The sequence below is a fragment of the Pteropus alecto genome, unplaced genomic scaffold, assembly GCF_000325575.1.
Source record: "Pteropus alecto unplaced genomic scaffold, ASM32557v1 scaffold3, whole genome shotgun sequence".
Lineage (NCBI taxonomy): Eukaryota > Metazoa > Chordata > Mammalia > Chiroptera > Pteropodidae > Pteropus > Pteropus alecto.
The window spans coordinates 9,941,308-9,961,497 of record NW_006442484.1 but is presented as its reverse complement, the minus strand read 5'-3'; the positions used below and the strand labels follow the sequence as shown (position 1 = coordinate 9,961,497).

At 31.7% G+C, this 20,190-nt stretch overlaps 1 protein-coding gene across 12 annotated transcripts in view; it reads left to right on the top strand.

The window, feature by feature from the left end:
• DPP10 (dipeptidyl peptidase like 10) overlaps positions 1 to 20,190 on the top strand; it is a 1,220,852-nt gene that overhangs the window by 1,154,887 nt on the left and 45,775 nt on the right. For all 12 annotated transcript variants that reach the window (XM_006921020.2, XM_025039378.1, XM_025039373.1 and 9 more), the window contains 3 exons: positions 9,364 to 9,471; positions 18,259 to 18,350; positions 18,736 to 18,783. In XM_006921020.2, coding sequence (XP_006921082.1) covers positions 9,364 to 9,471; positions 18,259 to 18,350; positions 18,736 to 18,783 — 248 coding nt within the window. The remainder of the gene's footprint in view (positions 1 to 9,363; positions 9,472 to 18,258; positions 18,351 to 18,735; positions 18,784 to 20,190) is intronic.

Genomic DNA, 20,190 nt, shown 5'->3' with positions numbered 1-20,190 from the left:
ACTTTCTTACAGAGAAGCTACTCATTTTGCAAACTTCACCTTAAGTCACCTACTTAAGAAGTCATCTCCTCCAGACACCCTAACAAAATCACATCTCCCAATGCAAGTTATTTTAAAGTCTAATATTTAAAATAACTAGTGTAATCTTTGTGTAATACTTACACATTTATTTCTGTGATTTTTTTTTTTTACTAAATTCACAGGGACAGGAAAGATACTTATTTTTTTATTCCCCATTACAAACCAAATGCCTAATACAGAGTCTGGTTATAAGAAAAGCTCCGTTAATCATTGCTGAATAAATAAAGAAAAAGAGTAAGGAAGATTATAAATATGCTAAACCTTTGCTCAGTTGAACTATAGGCATATGTATGTATGTATGTATGTATGTATGTATATATGTATGTATGTATGTATGTATGTATGTATCTATCTATCTATCTATCTATCTTAATATGAATTATTTAACCTTTGCCAATGTGCAGAATAAAATTGAGGAAAAAAATATTTGATTTTGTAGCAAATTATAGACTCTCACAAAATTAAATACTGAAAATAAAAACAATGTAAAGCAATAATATAGAGATATTGATGCATTCTGAATTGTTCTGCATTATTAAACTTAATTTACTATCTTTTTTTTTTTTGCCAGTGACATTCATAATAGCCTAACATACATCATCATAATACATGCTTTTGGGATTATGTTTTCTACAATTTAAATACCACTTTTATGAATGTTTAATAAAAACTTTTTTTAAAGCAAAGAAACCAGTTATCAATTATTCAGTAAGAAAATGAAGGTGGTAGTTTGTCACAGTTGACTTTTTCTCCAGAAGCTCTAAGGAAATTCCATGAAATGCTTAGAATTTTATGAAATTTAAAATATGAGAATAGTAATAGTTATGAGATGAAGCAAATTCCTCAGATAATTAGAAACTTACTATAATCATCATATGCTGACTATCTGGATGGTGGGAAGAGCAGAGAGAAGTGGGTATGACCAAACTAGCTTCAGAAGACTTACAGTTGGGATAGCCAGTATACAAACTGTTTGGTCAAGGGTAAAGTTTGTTATCCCCTATTCAATGCCCTGTGTGTCATAAACACTGGCATGCTTACAGTCTTGAAAATGTCTCTACTTCCTTTTTTTGATTGTAGGAAAATGTTTTGTCTGGAACTGTATGTTTATAGCCCAATATTTTCTAGTGGTGAAGATTTTTAAACTCAGCAATGCTTTAAGATTATGGGTCCCATCTGCAACATTACTGAACCATTTCTAAGGCACCAGAATTGGAGAAGGAAGGAGACTAATTTATATATATACCACTATCACATTTATTCCATAAAGCTAAAAAGACAAAATTACAAACTTACTTTAATTATTACTTGCCTAGTGAAGATAGTCAACCATATAATAAGTGCATTGAAAGCCATGACAGAGGTGAATACAGGGTACTTTTAGAATCTCTGAAAAGAGATTTTCTAACTAGGAGAGAATCTCTACCTAGAGAAATTTGGAAATGGTTTTTGTTTTATGCATTTAAGTAAAAAATTAGTAAGATTTACCACAAAAAAGAAGAGAGAAAAGTTGTTACAATCAAAAGAAACCCCATGCACAAAGGCTAAGAGAGTGATATACTAGAGGGGCAAGAGATGGAATTAAAATAATTATTGATTCTATTATAGTTGAAAGATGTGAGTCAAATATTTTTTCAGTATTTATTATATCACCAGTAATGCACTTTTTCCATCCTTGTATGTTACCTCAGAGTTTTAAATTTATTATATGTATCATAGATTTTCATGAGTTTCCATAAAGTAGACAAGGAAAATATTATCTTTACATCTCTATCAAGAGATGTTCTTTCTACTGAAGATAGAATCAGACTCTTGAGATTATTAAAATAGTTATTAGTTTACTTATTCAATCATTATTAAGCATAATTTATGACCATCATTGTCCGAGGTTCTGGAGATGCAGCAGGGATGAATACAAGGTTTCTGCATCATGGAGAACATGATGTATGCATCATGGAGGACACTATCTAGTTGCCTATCTACCTATGTACCTACATACTTACATACACATATACATTCATATAAAAAATGCATATGTGCATAAAATACATAAAATATAATATGTTGAATGGCATTAGGCACTATGGAAAACAATGAAAAAATAAGGGGCTGAGAGATTTATATGGAGTTGGAGGATCTCATTTCCCTTATCATCCCTTATATAGGATAATCAAGAAACACCTCACTGATAAGGTGAAATAGAGCATAGAATGAAAGAGGTAAGAGAAAGAGCCAGACTAGGGGAATAATCAGTGCAAAGGCCCTGGAGCAGAAACATGCACAATGAGGAAGTAGGAGAATGGAAGAAAATGAGATCAGAAAGAGTGGAGAGCGAGATCACCTACAAGGGCTTGTAAGACACTTAAAGACCTAAAGAGGAAACTATATCAAAGCCTTTCTTTATATCATATATATATTCACTCTCAGTAATTCAACAAGAAAGAACTCAAAGTTTTGTGTCATAAATTTATTTTCTTAACATTTCTCCTGGAGTAAGAGAAAGCAATCTATATGTATAAGTTCCATCATTTAATTATTGAAAATAATTCTATTGATTTAACATGCCTCTAGAATTTAGTTAATTGAAGATACATTTCTGATGATGTATATATACATTTACTGAAAATACAAAACCCAAAAGGCCACAGTATTGGAAGGAATCCTCATTGCTCACTCCTCCACAAACACACAAACACAAACGTCCAGTTGATGATTTTTAAATTAAATTCTAGTGGCAAGTTACATCAATAGAATTATTTTTGATAATTAAATGATGGAAGCTATACATAAGGAATGCAGTAAGGATTAATATCTTGGCTAGGTGGAGGGTCAAGAGAGGGAGGGAGCAATTGGGGGCATCGTTTTATGAACTATATAGCTTAAAATAAATTTAAAAAAAGAATTGAAAACATTTTCATTAAAAAATTATTTTCATAAACTGGTACATATGTTCACATTCTTTTTATCTTTTAAGGATAAAATGCTAAACACAATCCTATATTATGTTAAAATACAGAAGTTCTTTTTTAACCAATTTAAAAAATGTCTTTATCTAATTATAAATCATTTTTATCTAGTATTTAAAAGACTTTGCCATCCTTCCTATCACTTAAACATACACATACACACAATGCATCACTGAGTTCACTGTTTTTTTAATTGTTCAATAACATTATATTATTTTTTAATTAATTAATTGACATTGGTTAACAAAATCCAATAAATTTCATCTGTACACTTTAATATATATTTACACTGTGTGTTCACCTCTCATAGTTAGATTTCTTTCTGTTACCACATATTTGACCACCTTTACCCCATCTACCTAACCCCTCCTCTCACTCCTACGCTCTGATAACCATTAGTCTATAGTCCATGTCCTTGAGTCTCTGTTTGTCCTGTTCATTTGTTGCTTTTAGGTTTAATCCCACATATAAGTGATATTATGTGATTTTCAACTTTTTCGGTCTGGATTATTTCACTTAGCATGATTAACTCAAGGTCCATCCATTTTGTCGCAAATGGCAGTATTTCATCTCTTCTTATGGCTGAGTAATATTCCACTGTATATATGTACCACAGCTTCTTTAGCCAATCATCTATCATAGGACACTTCGGCTACTGTGAATAATGCCACTATGAACATCGGTGTACAAATGTCTTTTCTGATATGGGTTCTCAAGTCATTGGGGTAAATACCCAGTAGAGGGATTGTTAGATCATATGGTAGATCAATTCCTAGTTTTTTGAGGAACTTCTATACTGTTATCCATGGTGACTGTACCAATTTGCAGACCCACCAGCAGTGTATGAGGGTTCCCTTTTCTCCACATCCTCTCCAACTTTTGTTATTACTTGTCCTGTTGATTATAGCTATTCTAACAGGTCTGAGCTGGTATTTCATTGTGGTTTTGATTAGCATTTCCCTAATAGCTACCGATGTTGAGCATCTTTTCAAATATTTGTTGACCATTTGTATGTCCTCTAGGGAGAAGTGTCTGTTCAGATCCTCTGCCCAATTTTTGATTGGATCGTTTGTTTTTTTGTTTTGTTATTGAGTTGTATGAATTATTTGTATATTTTGAATATTAAGCCCTTATCAGAGGCGTTGCTTGCAAATATATTTCCCCATTCAGATGATTGTCTCTTTACCTTGTTGACAATTACTTTTGTTGAGCAGAAGCTTTTTAGTTTGATGTAGTCCTATTCATTTATTTTAGCTTTTACTTCACTTGCTTTTGAAGTTAAATTCATTAAATTCTCTTTAAGTCCAATGTCCTTGAGTTTAGTTCCTATGTATTCGTCTATGCATTTTATTGTTTCAGGTCTTATATTCAGGTCCTTAATCCATTTTGAGTTAATTTTGATGTGTGGTGATAGACAACAGTCTAGTTTCATTCTCTGGCAGGTGGCTTTCCAGTTTTCCCAGCACCATTTATTGAAGAGGCTTTCCTTTCTCCACTGTATGTTTTTGACTTTTTTGTTGAAAATTATTTGCCCATATAAATATGGGTTTATTTCTGGACTCTCAATTCTGTTCCAGTGGTCCTTTGAATTTTGATGGAGATTGCATTAAATCTGTATAATTCTTTAGGTAATATGGTCATTTTAACTATGTTGATTGTCCCGATCCACAGAATATCTTTCCATTTCTTTGTATCTTCTTTGATTTCTTTTAATAGGGTCTTGTAGGTTTCATTATATAGGTCCTTCACATGTTTCATTAGATTTATTCCTAGGTATTTTATTCTTTTTGTTGTAATTGCAAAACGAATTATTTTTTATACTTCTTTTTCTGACACTTCATTATTAGAGTATAGGAATACTATGGATTTTTGAATGCTAATTTTGTATTCAGAAAATTTACTGTATTTGCTTATTGTTTTTATTGGTGTTCTTGTGGAGTCTTTAGGGTTTTCTATATAGAGAATCATGTCATCTGCAAATAGTGACAGCTTGACTTCTTTGTTTCCTATTTGGATGCCTTTGATATCTTTCTCTTGCCTCACTGCAATTGCAAGGACCTCCAATGTTATATTGAATAACAGTGGCAATAGTGGGCAGCCTTGCCTTTTTAGTTTTTCAACATTAAGTATAATGTTGGCTGAGAGTTTGTCATATATGGCCTTTATTATGTTAAGGTACTTTCCTTCTATACCAATTTTGTTAAGTGTTTTGATCGTAAAAATCTTGTATCTTGTCAAAGGCTTTTTCTGAATCTATTGATATGATCATATGATTCTTATTTTTTAATTTGTTTATGTGGTGTATCACATTAATTGATTTGCATATGTTGCACCAACCCTGTGCCTATGGGATGAAGCCCACTTGATTGTGGTGTATAATCTTTTTAATATGTTGCTGTATTTGGTTCACTAGTATCTTATTTAAGATGCAAAAATCTTAAATGAGAGATATTGGTCTATAGTTTTCTTTTTTTGTGTTATCTTTTTGTATAAAGGTAATATTGGCCTCATAAAATGAGTTGAGAAGTATTGCTTCCTCTTCGATTTTTTGGAAGAGTTTGAAGAGAATAGGTATTAAATCGTCTCTGAATGTTTGGTAGAATTCACTAGTGAAGCCATTCAGTCCTGGACTTTTACTTTTTGGTAGGTTTTTGATAATTATTTCAATTTCCATACTGCTAATCGCTCTATTTAGATTTTCCAATTCTTCTTGATTCAGTCAAGGAAGGTTGTATTTTTCTAAGTACTGGTCTATTTCTTCTAGGTTATTATGTTTGGCGTTGAATACTTTTTCATAGTATTCTTGAATGATCCTTTGTATTTTTGGCTGTCTGTCGTAATTTCCCCTCTTTCATCCCTGATTTTGTGTATTTGTGTCCTTTCTTTTTTTTCTTTAGTGAGTCTAGCCAGAGATTTGTCAATTTTATTAAAATTTGTCAATTTTATTCTCAAAGAACCAGCTCTTTGTTGCATTTATTTTATCTATTGTTTTTTTGTTTTTAATTTCATTTATTTCTGCTCTAACTTTGATAAATTCTTTCCTTCTGCTGACTTTATGCTTCATTTGTTCTTCCTTTTCTAGTTTTCTAATATGAAGCATTAGGTTATTTATTTGGGCTCATTCTTGTTTTTGGAGATAGGCCTGTGATGATATGAACTTTCCTCTTATGACCACTTTCGCCGTGTCTGAAAAGTTTTAATATGTTGTGCTATCATTATCATTTGTTTCTATGTATATCTTGATCTCTCTTTTATTTCTTCTCTGACCCAGTTATTCTTCAGTAGCATGTTGTTTAATCTCTGTGTATTTATGGTTCTTCCTGATTTCTTTTTGCAGTTCTTCTCTAGTTTCAAAGCATTATGATCAGAGAATATGGTTGGTATGATTTCAACCTTCTTATATTTGTTGAAGCTATCTCTGTGTTCCAGTATTTGGTCAATCCTTGAGAATGTTCCATGTGCACTAGAGAAGAAAGTATAAGCAGCTGTTTTGGGTTGGAAGGCTCTATAAATGTCAATTATATCCAGTTGGTCTAACGTGTCATTTAAGGATGTTATTTCCTTATTGCTCTTCTGTTTGGATGATCTGTCCATATCTGACAGTGAGGTATTTAGGTTTACTACGATAGTGTTTTGGTCTGTTTCTCCCTCTAGTTCTGTTAGTAATTGCTTTACATATTTCAGGGCACCCTGATTGGGAGCATAGATATTAATGAGTGTTATGTCTTCTTGGTGCATTATTTACTTTATCATTGTGAAGTGCCCCTCAATATCTTTCTTTACCTTTTTTATTTTCAAGTCTATTTTGTTTGATATTAGTACCTTTACTCCTGCTTTTCTCTGAATGCTATTTGCTTGAAATATCATTTTCCACCTTTTCACTTTGAGTTTGTATTTGTCTTTGGAGCTGAGATGTGTCTCCTGGAGACAACATGTGGTTGGGTTTTGTTTTTTGATCCATTCTGCAACTCTGTGCCTTTTTATACTTAGGGTGATTATTGAGCTATGAGGTCTTCTTATAGCCATTTTATCTTTTGCTTTCTAGTAGTTCAGTGTTTCCATTTCTTCCTTGTCCTTGTTTTTGTTTTCTTTATTTTGGTTGGCTTTTGTGGGTTTTGTCTCTGGTTCTTCTTTTTTTTATGTTATATATTTCAGTTCTGTATCTTTGGTATGTGGTTACCATTACAAATATATAAAGGATACTGATATATATATAGTCATCCATTTTCTTCTGCACGTACCTTTTCTCCATTTCCCTTTGTGAATTTGGATCTTTGAATTCTCCTGTTTTCCATCATTGTTGTCTCAATTTGTTCCTATGTATGCTGAACATTCATTACTATCTTGCTATAGCAATTATATTCTTACTGTTCTTAGTAAGGGTTATACTTCTCTGCTTCTATTTGCCTGATAGTCAACTTCCTCCTAATTATGCTTTTTTTTTTTGTCATTTTATTTTTGTTGAGCTGACCCCTTGCAGTATTTCTTATAGTACAGGCCTTGTAGTGGAGAATTCCCTCAATTTTTGTATGTCTGGAAAGGTTTTAATTTCTCCTTCATATCTACTGGAGAGTTTAGCTGGATATATCATTCTAGGTTGGTAGTTCCTGTCGCTTCATATTTTGAATATTTAATTTCATTCCTTCCTGGCTTATAAGGTTTGTGCTGAGAAGTCTGATGATTAATGGGTTTTCCTTTTTAAGTTACCGTTTTCTTCTTCCTGGCTGCCCTGAAAATTCTGTCTTTGCCATTGATTTTTGATAATTTTTATACAATGTGTCTTGGTGAAGGCCTTTTGGGGTTGACATAATTGGGTGTTGACTTCTTGAATTCCAAGCTTCAGCTTATTCCTTACATTTGGGAAATTCTTGTCCACTATTTGTCTGAAAATGCTTTCTAGTCCCTGCTCCTTTTCCTCACCTTCTATAATGCCCATTATTCTTATGTTTCCTCTCCTAATGGTATCAGCTAGTTTTTGTATTTCTCTTTCATTATTTTTCATTCTTCGATTTCTGTCTTCTTCTTTCTAATTTATTTCTAGATTTCTGACTTTGATATCACTGATTCTTTCCTCCATTCGTTCGACTCTATTTCCCAAACTTGCTATTTCATTTTCAACTCTTACAGTGTGTTTTTTATCTTCACAAGATCTATTTTGTTCTTTTTGAGAGTTTCATTCTCATTGCTAAAGAACTCATCTGCTCACTTAGTTGTTTTTTCAACTCCTGAAATTGTTGATGTAACTCATTTCGGAACTCACAGAGTTGTTTCAGAAGTACCCTCCTAAATTCTCTGTAATTTAAATTGCATATTTTTATGTCTGTAAGCTTATTTTTAGGAGATTTTTCTCTTTCTTTTTGAGATGCCTCATCACCTTGGTTGTTCATGGTATTTAATGGACTATTTCTTCGCCTGGGCATTAATGAAAATGTATTCTGCTTTTTCTCCAGAAAGAAGATTTATTATATTATGGTCTCTCTTTCATCTGTTGCAAAGAGGGTGCCTTTCTTTTGTTTCTAGTAGGTGACATCTAAGCCTCTTGGATCCCTGCTTTATATAAAGCCTTATAATGCCTTTTTTTTCTTTTAGATGTTTAGTCATGCTCACTACCCTCAGTTTCAGTCCCTGTTAGTGTTAGCAACAGTTTCAGTAGCGTTTGCTCAGATTCCCCTGGGCCTCCGCAGTTTTTGGTCTGAGGATATGGGGAGAGGGGCCCTCCAGGTTGGGGGTTGAGGGATGCGGCTTAGCCTCAGTTTTGCAACCTCGGCTGTAAAAGTCAATTGTTGTTTCTCTGCCTTCCTGCTTCTCTGCTTTCTGCCCTGATGACTGGGCTCTGCCACTTGCCACCTGAAGCTCACAGCACTCCCAGGCAGAGTTGTTCAGGGAAGTTGCAGTACCTTCTTCCCACTCCCTCCTCCTATAGGGCACTCTGGTGGCTGTGAGAGGCAGCTTCTTTGTTTCTCCCAGTCCACCGCCCGGCTCCCAGGATTCTGTCCTGTGGTAGCTCTTATGCGCAGATCCCATGCTCAGACATGCTGGTGTGCAGTTTGGGTGTTTTTTGTTAGTTTTAGATGTTTAGCTTATTGTTGTTTCAAGGGGAGAGATGTGAGGACGTCTCTCACTCCACCATGTTTCTCCAAACTTCTGAGTTCACTTTTCAAAATACTATCATACAACTAGTTTTTAAAATAATTTGAACATTTTTCAAACCATTTCTAAATTAATAATTGGTTTAGTCCACGCATGAATTAGCAATAGTTGGTGGCAGAAATTTTATATGCCATTTTGAAATTGTTATATCACTTTTATATTTTAGAATGAGGAACCAGTATTTTCTAAAGATGGCAGCAAATTTTTTATGACAGTTCCTGTTAAACAAGGAGGCCGTGGAGAATTTCACCACATAGCTATGTTCCTCATCCAGGTAAGTGCTGCTTCTGTGGTTTGGTTCCATTGCTATCATGTTCATAAAGACACAATTCTTGTGGCATTCTGAACCTACAGTTAATGCCTGTGAAGTCCAGCTGTATTTCCAACTTAAAGACATTTTAGGAAGAGGTTCCCCATTTTTAGCCATAATTCAAACTGTACCGTCCAATGAAATAGTCTCAACTTTCAACAAAGTTTAATGAGTTACACTTTTGCTATGAGTTGTGGGCCTTGGGATATAAAATTTAATAAACAAAAAGTATCCAACCCTTACTTTCAAGGACCTGAGGAAAATCTAGAGAATATATTTTTTGTTTGATTAATCAACAAACACATATTACTTATTTCGTAAAACTAATACTTTCAAGGAGTTTTAAAAGTTTTAATTACTCCAAGCAATCTAAATGTTCATCAGAAATTGAATAGTTGAATAAATTATGGTACACCTACACAAGAACATACAGTTCAGAGTTTAAAACCCAGGATAAAGTAGATTTTTTTTATGTGTTGTCAAAGACTCAGGGTCTGTGTTATATTTTTATGGCATTTCTGAGAAAAAGGAAAAAGATTATTGTTTTTTCTAAACTTCAAGTGAATGTCAGTGGTTTATATAATTTGTCTAATTATTAAAAAAATCAATGAATTAACAAATGGTTTAAATATGACAAGGTTAATGAGTCAATTTGAATCTAATTGCCAATTAAAAATATTCATGCAGAATCAAGTTTACTTTAAAACCAAATAAACATCCTAGCCTCACAAATAAAAGACAATTTATAAAGATAAAACATTGCAGATAAATTAGAATCTTCTGTGATAGTTATACAAACAAACTAGTCAAGAATGAATTTCATACTTATAAAATATAAATATAAATGTGGAAAAAGATCATTAAGCAACCTGGATACATTTACATTCTTAGAACTTTCAAGTCTTGTGTGTGTTCTCAACCTTTTATCATTATCTACATATATATTTGTATTGGACAGTTCAGTGCCTTGAATTCTCAAAATCTTGTGTCAATAGCTTAAAATTTAACACTTGTCCAAGGTCTATACTATTAAAATAATTGTCATGATTTTAACTTTAATTTTAATAAAAGCTGAAATAAATAATTTCGAACATATATAATTTCCACAGTAGAGATGTAGATTAATTTTTGTAGTCTATCATTAAGTTATAAAAACAGATTGTAGACTAATGTATAATATAATCTCATTGATGTCCTAAAAATGTATGCATTTAAACATAAATAAAAATTTTGGTGATTCAGTAGCCAACCATTAAATGATTACATCAGACAGATGGGATTAAGGTAATTTTTTTTTTTTTTATGTGAACTGGAAGAAGAAATTTTAAAAGGAAAAGAATTCTGTTTAAAATTGACATGCTCAGAAAGAGATAAATGATAGAGAACTTGGCAGCCTGCAGTCAGGAAGAACACCCTGATGCTTAGCTATAAGAACTTGATACTTAGCTATATTTAAGAGTTTTCTCATTAACTGAGAATATATTTATTTGTTTGAAATATCTTACTAAGTGAAATTAGTAAAATTTTGCAAATATTTTGCTCTCTTACACAATCACTGGGTAGAAAAACCATTAATTAAAGACCAAGCTACAGAATTAGTGCTTTTATGCTATTTTCACAAGAGAGTGATGTTTGGCATTACAAATATTTTAGTGTTTTTTTTTCTCATTTAAGAAAGTGATACTTGTTAAAGTAATTCCAAAAAATAAAAGAAGGAATCCAAGTGTTTTCACCCAGTCTTCTTACTATTGTAATTTTATGTAAACTACAATATTTCATCCTGATGTTTTAAATTTAAATTTTAATCTAAAGGCTACTTTTCCCATAATGCTAAATAATATTGAAAAACAATTCTTTATAAAATTAATATTTAGTTGATTGGATGTACAGAGTTAATCATTATTTAATATTAAATTTAGTGTCAATTTGCTATAATTATAAATGTCATGTATATAAAGCTTATTTATATTATGGATCATTTCTTTAGTTTTAATTAAGAGAACAGAAATTTCTGCATCAAAAGTAAATATTTCTAAATATATATGTACAGTTATATATATATTTCTGTTTTTTTAATATGAATATGTGAAAGTAGAACTTGTGAGCATTTTCTATATTTTTATATATTTCATAAATATGACATTAATAAAAAATGGCTTTTTCAAAAATCTACATAGCTAAAATAATTATTCCTCTGAATATTCAGTATTAATATCAATTTATGTAGTTCCTGACTCAATAATGCAAAACTTCTTTTACCTCAGACCATTAAACTCTTTTGATCACCAGATATTTTTCTCTACCATTTCTCCCATAGCATTTTTTATATAGACTTCTAAATTCTGAATTCCCATATCTGAAACTATAGCATTTTACATCCTGCAATACCGGTGGCGGTTAAGATAAATACTTTTTTTCCTCAAAGATATGGCCAAATTTTTCTCTCAAATGTAGGGTAAGCAGTGTTTCAATCTTGTTAAGTGTTCAGATTTATAAGCATAAGCAATTGCCCTGTCATCTTCCAAAATTGTGTTAAATGAAAAATTATGTATGTTGGTGAATCCATTCACTTTCTCTATGAAGCAATGCCAAATTTTGCTCATGAGAGCTGATGATTTCACTTGGAACAACTTTAAATGCCATTATTCATTACAAATTCTGTAGAAAATAGCATGCCCCCAATCCACAATTCTACCACCTAATCATCCCAATACAATTTTTCATTAAATTTCACTGCTGTATCTGATTAGAGCATTGTCTGAAAACAATTAGTTCACCCCATGTGATGAATAGACGGTAAATTAAAGCATGCTATTTTTAAGCACTACAATATTTCCCTTATCTAAAAGCTCTAAAAATTAAACAGAATATAGTATAAGAAATTTGAATGAACTGTGTAATCAGGTAAAAATCACATGCATGATTAAACTTTTACTGATACCAATATATTTCCAATTTGCAAATAGAAATATAAAATTAATATTTAACTTTATGAAATAAGATCAAATCTGTATCAATTAAAGGAGAGTTGTCTGATGTCTAATGTCCTTAATAAAAATGCTATTTGTATATCCTAGATTTTTCAGCCCTCCTTTGAGTATGAATGAAATCACTAGTTTTATTGTTTGTTCTAAACTAAAAGTGAAATATGAGTTCAATTTAAAGCATATTGCTATGTTGTCCTTGTCAAAAGTATACTATGACTTCATTTTCATAATCAGTGTTTCTGTTCTACCAAGTTAATATAATAGAGATCATGGGTGCACAGAAAAAATTATTATGTTGCAGTAAAAATGGTTATTCTTTCCCACTTTGTTAAATTATCTTGCCTGTGATGGTATTTCTGCTGAAGGAGGATGGAAAATAAATTGAAGTACAGACATCCCCTTGTGATGACAGTCAAGTATCTTGATATTTATTTTTAACTTACTGTCTGATCGTCTACCATATTTTGATTAGTTTTAGGGTTTTGTACCTAGAGTCCAGATTAAACTTAATACATTCACTGCTATGGTATAATTCTTTGTGTATTGGAAAATAACTTAAATCTTATAACTATATAAGTATAAAAGATAGTCTATGCCATTATATATGAAATGTTCAAAATTATTCCCCAACACAGATTAGCTCTGGGAGAGAAAATTATTCCCCAACACAGATTATCTCTGGGAGAGAAAATGGCAATTACAGATGTTTTAAGTAAAACCTAAAGGCTGTGAGGTTGTTATTATGGTTTTCAGCAAGAGACTTTTTGGTCCTACACTTAAAAGCATAATATTTTGATCTTAAATGCATCATTGAAGTGAATAATGTACAATTTTTATTCTTGCATACATTGTGTTCAAACATTTTTCAAAGCATTGGATTTTTGCTCATGATCACTTTTAATGTGGCCACTCTTTTGTGTTTAACATAAATACACACACCCAAGCACACACACAAATATCATAATTCCCTGGAAAACAGAGAAAATATAATCAACCATCAAATCTGTAAACCAAAAGCATCTACAGATATGTACAAATTTCAAACCAAGTATCTTTACTTTTTAATGCTTTAAAATTTTTCTCATCTTGAAATTCAGCACAAAAAGACGAATTAACACTGTGAAACCTTAACATTCTGCCTTTGGCTTATTCAAAGTAAGATCTGGAAATGAGTAAGAGGAACCATCTAATGGAATGTTGTCCTGTGAGAACATCGCAACAAAATATATGACTTTAGAATTTCATGCCAGTCTTTGGGCTACACCTATCCCAGAAATTCTGTTTCTTCTTTTCATTTATACTTTTATTCAGCAAGTACTTGTAAAGTGCTGTAATGATCAGAAAGTATTAAAAAAGTTAAAAGAAAGAAGGCATATGCTTTTGTTGTCTTTAAACAGCTAAAAGTCTAGAGAATTTTCTTTAAGAGTAAGAAATAGACAATTTAGAAGATGTCAAAATACAGATGTGTACCAAGACATTGAGAATTTTCCGAAGAAAGATTCTAATATTACATATGCATTATGAAATATAGAATGACTTTTCAGTTTCTGTTTCCAGTAACATAAGAAAGTAGATAATTTAATAAAATTCTCTCACATGAAAAACACTAGATTCTGAATATATTTACATCAAAAATGCATTTGAAGTGTTACTCAGGTAATGGTTTACATTCCCTGAAAACAATGCAATTGAAAGAAAGACATGAAGAGTGCAATAGTAGAATTTAATGAACTAGAAAGCAAAGATAGAGAGTTTTGGCAAGATAAATAATTGGTTGTTGGAAAAAATAATTAATTCTATAATGTTTATCGCGGTTAATTTAAAAAGTAGGCAAGCCCTGAAAATATAAGTAGTGAAAAGAAGGAGGCATACTTCAAATTTAAAAATGTATTTTAAAATAATATGATTAATTTATGTCAATGAATTTGAAAACTTGAGTGAAATGGATAAAGTCTAGAAAAAAAATAATAATCTAGCACTAGATTTTAATACTAAAAAAAATTAAAAGACTGCCTAGAAAAACAATTCATTAAACACAATAGGTATGATAAATACATAAAATATGGTAGGTTTTTTTAAAATAGCGGTTATACTAATAAATGTAAATTAGCTTATGTTCTACAATTAAAAAATATATTGTTTAGATCGATTCATAAAAAAAAAAAATTTAATCTTTTATACAAAATACATATCTAAAACAAAGTCATTCTAAAGGCTAAAATCTCGGTACCAGACAGAAGAGCTTTCATTCACCAAAGCACTAAGAAGACCAAAAGAAGATATTTTATAATGCTCAAGCCCACCAATATACCTGTCACAAGCTAAGTTGCACAGAAAGTCAACTCCAAACAGAAGATTAGCTTTCAGGGCAATTATTACAGAGGAGATCAATAACTTTGGAAATGAGGGGAAAGAAGTAAGATTGAACAGAAGAAGTTGAGCTTCAATATTATCTGAATGAAGGTCTCTAGACTGGGAAGGCCCTTCAGAGAAGACTTGAGTTAGGGCAAGAAGACTGGGCTTCTTTGCTCCAGTATTGATCAAGTTGTACTTAGAATGGGGCTCCCATTGAAAAGAGGTATGATCTCGAGTGAAGCCATTTTCTTCAGTCCAACAGCTGAGGGCCTTCTTCCAGCAACATTGTTGGCTGCTCACAAAGTCGATCCTTCCTTTCAGAAGAGCTCTGGTTGACATATCATAGTGTCTATCAGAGCACCATTTCTCACCGATCAAATTGGCAAAAATTCAAGCACTGAACAACATATTCTCTAACATGTTGATGGGAATATGAGCACCTTATCTATTACCGTTAGATGTGCAAAATGATACTTTTCTAATGGAGAAATACATCCTGAAGATATTTCTCTATGCATTAAACAACAAACAAATATATACACAGGGTTAATCACTACAGAATTATTTGAAATGTGCATCACTGGAGGCTAGTTGAATAAATTATGGTATAGCCACACAATGGAAAACTATTGGTAATAATAAAAAGACGAAAAAAGATCTATCACAATGATGTAATTTATTAGATTTACACTTATATCTATAGTAGTAAATATCACTTTTTAGTTATAAAAATTTCCCCACAAAAAAAAGAAAAATAAATATATGTATGTGTGTGTGTGCGTGTGTATATCTAGATCTAGATCTAGATCTAGATCTAGATATAGTGAGTGAGAAGTGTGTGTGTGTGTGTATATATATATATATATAGTGAGTGAGACTGGGATGAGACCAAAATTCTTGGTAGCATTTATTTTGCAAACATTTTTGTTCTGGTTTGTTATTGTTGGATTATGGTTTTAAATGTTACCTCTCTTCCACTGTTTTGTTTATTTTCTTTAAGAATTCCAATTAAATATCAGGTGGGTATTATTTTCCTGTCTTACCTATATAACTCTGAACCTTCCCACTTCTTTATTTTATTTCATTCAATTGACTGTTATCGTTTCTTTACTTGATATTCATTAGCATATTTTCAACAATATCTATTTATCCTTGCTCACTTTTAAATTAATTTATTTGTTACTATTGTATTATTCTTGGTATATATCTCTATATCAATATATATAGAGATATAGATATAAAATATATTTTTGAACCATGTACATATTTTTAAAAGAAAAGTACATTTAGAAATATGGACATCAAAGCCTAAATTGAAATACTAAAAGAAGCAAATGAACTTGAATGTAAATCAAAGTGATATGCATTTTAATTGAAGATATTACTAAAACCCCCCACATGAACAATGTTTATATACAGAGAGAAAACATGGAAATCTATCATTTATCTATATCTATCTATCTATCTATCTATCTATCTATCTATCTATCTATCTATCTATCTATAATCTATGTCATCTATCTATCTATCTACTCTGAAAGGGCCCAGAAATAATAATATTAGAGTAGCAATGAACACACCTAACTCCAAATTGTGATATGTGAATACCATAATTCAACAGAAAAAAACTCCTTGGAGAAATTATTGATTATAGATATGGGACAGAGGAAGTAAAATGTTCTTAGAACATCTTATTGTTCAAAAAACAAGGACATGCACAAAGTCTAATGTAATCATTTTCAAAGAATAGAGGGGTTACTTGAAAGATTTCCCACTAACCAAATTTTAACAATTTCATCATTCTAAAGAATAACAACAGTAATGGAAAGCAATATCTTTTGTTTAAAAGTGTTTAGGTCTGTAATAATAGGAGGAGGATAACAGAGAGAGTTAACGTGATGGAGAAAAGTAGGGCAAGTTCTTTTTACAGAAGAATGCTACCTAATAAATATAGAAGGGATGTCAGAATTAGAAAATCACTTTAAAATGATAATTATTTAGGGAAAGGTCATAAATGGATGCCAAAACTACTGAGTAGAAAGTTCATGGAGAAAAAGGTATTCATATAATGTGCAAATATTATCTTGCTTTTAATTACAAGGTAAAATGTACTTTTACAATGAATATATCTCACAATTATTGTGTAAATAGTATTGTCATGAGTGGAAAAATGTGTGCATATTTTATATATAACTTTATATATAAAGTTACTTGGTTCCTTAGGACAGTTATGGAAATTAGATAATATGATATATTTAGGTGATATTAGTGTTAATATTCATAGGTATGATATTCAATTTGCTATTCAAATTGATATTCAATTTGAAGATATTCTTAATTTTGAGAGATGTATACTGAAGTATTTAGGGCTGAAATAGCCTGATAGTTGCAACTTACTTCCAAATGATTCAGGAGACAAAAAAAAGAAAGGAGGGCTGATATTCAAAATGTTGACCTTTGGTGAGTTTAGGTAAGGATTGTATGGGTACTCATGTACTATTTGTTCAACCTTACTGTAGTTTTGAATATTTTCTCAATAAAGAGAAAACAAACGAAATACAAGTTCATACTCATTGGTTTGACAAAAAAAAAAAAAAATGAAATTGACTGTTGGCAAGGAAGAGAGAAAGATGTGGAGCAACAGAAACTCATATTGTTAATAGACTATAAATTGCAACAACATTGGAAAATAATTTGTTACTATCTAAGTAGAAGACATATATATCCTCTGACAAAGCAATCCAACTTCTTGGTTTTTGTCTCAATGAAAGTCCGCCACGTGCATCAGAAGACTTTAATAAAATTGTTCATAAACTTGTTTTTAAGAGCAAAAATTCGGAAACACACAAATGTCAAAAGAAACCACACAAATTATACCATATTCATATAATAAAATACCATATAGCAGTGAAAGTAAACTATAAAGCTGTAAATATCAGCATGGATTAATCTCAGAAATAAATAATTGATTGAAAATAGTAAATCTTACAGTGATGCATGTGCTGTGAAGGTTAAAAGTATATAACCCTTAGTATTTATTGGAATAAAGTTTGTTCTGAAATGTTTTATTTAAAGCTGTTCAAACTGCACAGCTGCCATTCTTTTAGATGAGACTTATCAAAGTCCTCTGTCTACACCAAATGCCAAATGGCATCCTATGACCAGATGATGCACAGACGATCCTCACCTACAGGTGTTTTCTGAATAGTCTTCCTACAGCATAGGAAGAAAGGCAATGTCCTCCCTGGGTCTACGTTCATACTAATGAGAGTGCATTCTTGAGATGGAAAAAGAAACTAAATGTTAGTTGAGAATTAAAGAATTAAAAGTGACACAGGTAGTATTTTTGTGTTGACAGAGAGTTTCTGCTTAAATAAAAAGAAAATCAATATTTTCTTTTTCTTTGTAGAGTAAAAGTGAACAAATTACTGTGCGGCATCTAACATCAGGAAACTGGGAAGTGGTAAAGATCTTGGCATATGATGAAACTACTCAAAAACTGTGAGCATTTTGGTTTTCTTGTCAGGCTGGAAGTAAGGTTGTCAACTGTAAATCTTTTTTTGCCAGAAATATGTTTTGCTTATCATGGTCTTAGTCCAAACAACCTGGCCATGTAAAAACAACTTTTTCTTTAAAGACTCTCTGTATTTGGGGAGACACTTACAGAAACACGAGCACCAGCACACACAGATTGAGAGATCTCATGGAAAAATGTGATAATACTTTAAGAAAAAAAATACATATGTTTCCCAAATGGATCCAAATGCTATGGTTGAATAATAGAAAAACTCTTGCCCATTCTTTGACGGTGTGAAAATTCAAATGAAAACAATATGGCAAAAATTTATTTGTGCCTAATGTTTGTGCCGTTTTCTTTCCTGGGCAGTTATTTTCTGAGCACTGAATTTTCTCCCAGAGGGAGGCAGCTGTACAGGTAAGCAGAATTCAAGGATCTCCTTAAACAGGTTGATTTCTCAAAGGCTATCTACTCAACTTAATTATGGAATGGAAAAATCTGAAGGTTCATTTTGACAAGGCTAGGGAAGAGTCAAATCTCCATGACAAAACCTCACACTCTTGGTCCAGTCTTTTCTTTTAGCTCTTACCTTTGGGAGGCTGAATGTTTGCAACTGAGACCATTTTGCTACTTTCACAGTCTCAAAATATCTTGGAGTTTTTTTGTTTATTTGTTTGTTTGTTTTGTTTTGTTTTTTGAGGCTTGCTTCTCTCAACTACCCACATCATAGGCATTCACGTGTTTTCCCAAGTGGTCTTTTCTTCTAAGCTTCATTTAAAAATTTCAGCTCATTAATATTGCACACATGCAATTTATTCCTGAACAAAATAAAAGCATTGTGAACAGTAAGTAGAATGGATCAAGTAAAAATTTCCGTTTTTGCTCTCATAGAGGGTAAAATCCATTAAGATTGTTATTTAAACCAGGAATCTTTGTCACAAAAATAAAGCAAAGGATAAGAGATATTTTCATCTGCCCAATTTTCCCAGATGGAAAGTTATATTCATTGAAGGAGCTTAAGGTTATACCTATTTAGTATTAAAATGTCTCCTCTCTCAAAAAGCTTTCAACAAGACCTCACTTTTATTTTTGTCTGGCAAGCAACTTATTAATTCTAGACTTTATATACACTTTCTAATTTCCATTTCACAGTTTTAAAGTGTCAAACTGCCATGGCATATTCTCAGTGGAAATTTATCATGTTTGAATAAGTGTCACCACTGATTCTTACCAAGTAGCCTAGACTTTTCTTTGAGAATAAAACTTCATGGTTAAAGTGCCCTAACTCCCTCTAATTTAACCACCTACTTTTATTTATGCATAAATTGCTTCTAACTGAAGCAAGACTCTCCTTTTTGTCACCCCTCCCAATATATCATTTTCTATTTCTACTCTTAGAATCTGAAACCCATATTCTCAATTCTAATGACTTCCAAAGGAAAAACAGCTGTTTAATTAAGGGAATTCTCACTTTGGTTTAGAGGTCTCGACTAAAGCACTGGTCACTTTTTTCTTTTTGATGACTTGAAACTTTTCCTCCTTGAAACTTATACTATGATTGCTACTGGCAGTCATGAATAATCCTTTAGAGACATGGAAATACTTGATCAGTGTTTCATTTCTCTTATTTTATAAAACTCTTAAAGAAAAATGACAGTGTCAAGAGATGAGACTTGGCTAAGTTGAATTAATAGAACTGCCTCAATTTCTCTTCCCCTTCCTAGCCTAAAGTGTGATTTGAGTCACAATCACTTCTTATATTTGTGTGCTTGCCTTATCTTTCTAGTGACTGAGGCAGAACAGTCAATATATCTGTGACCAGTG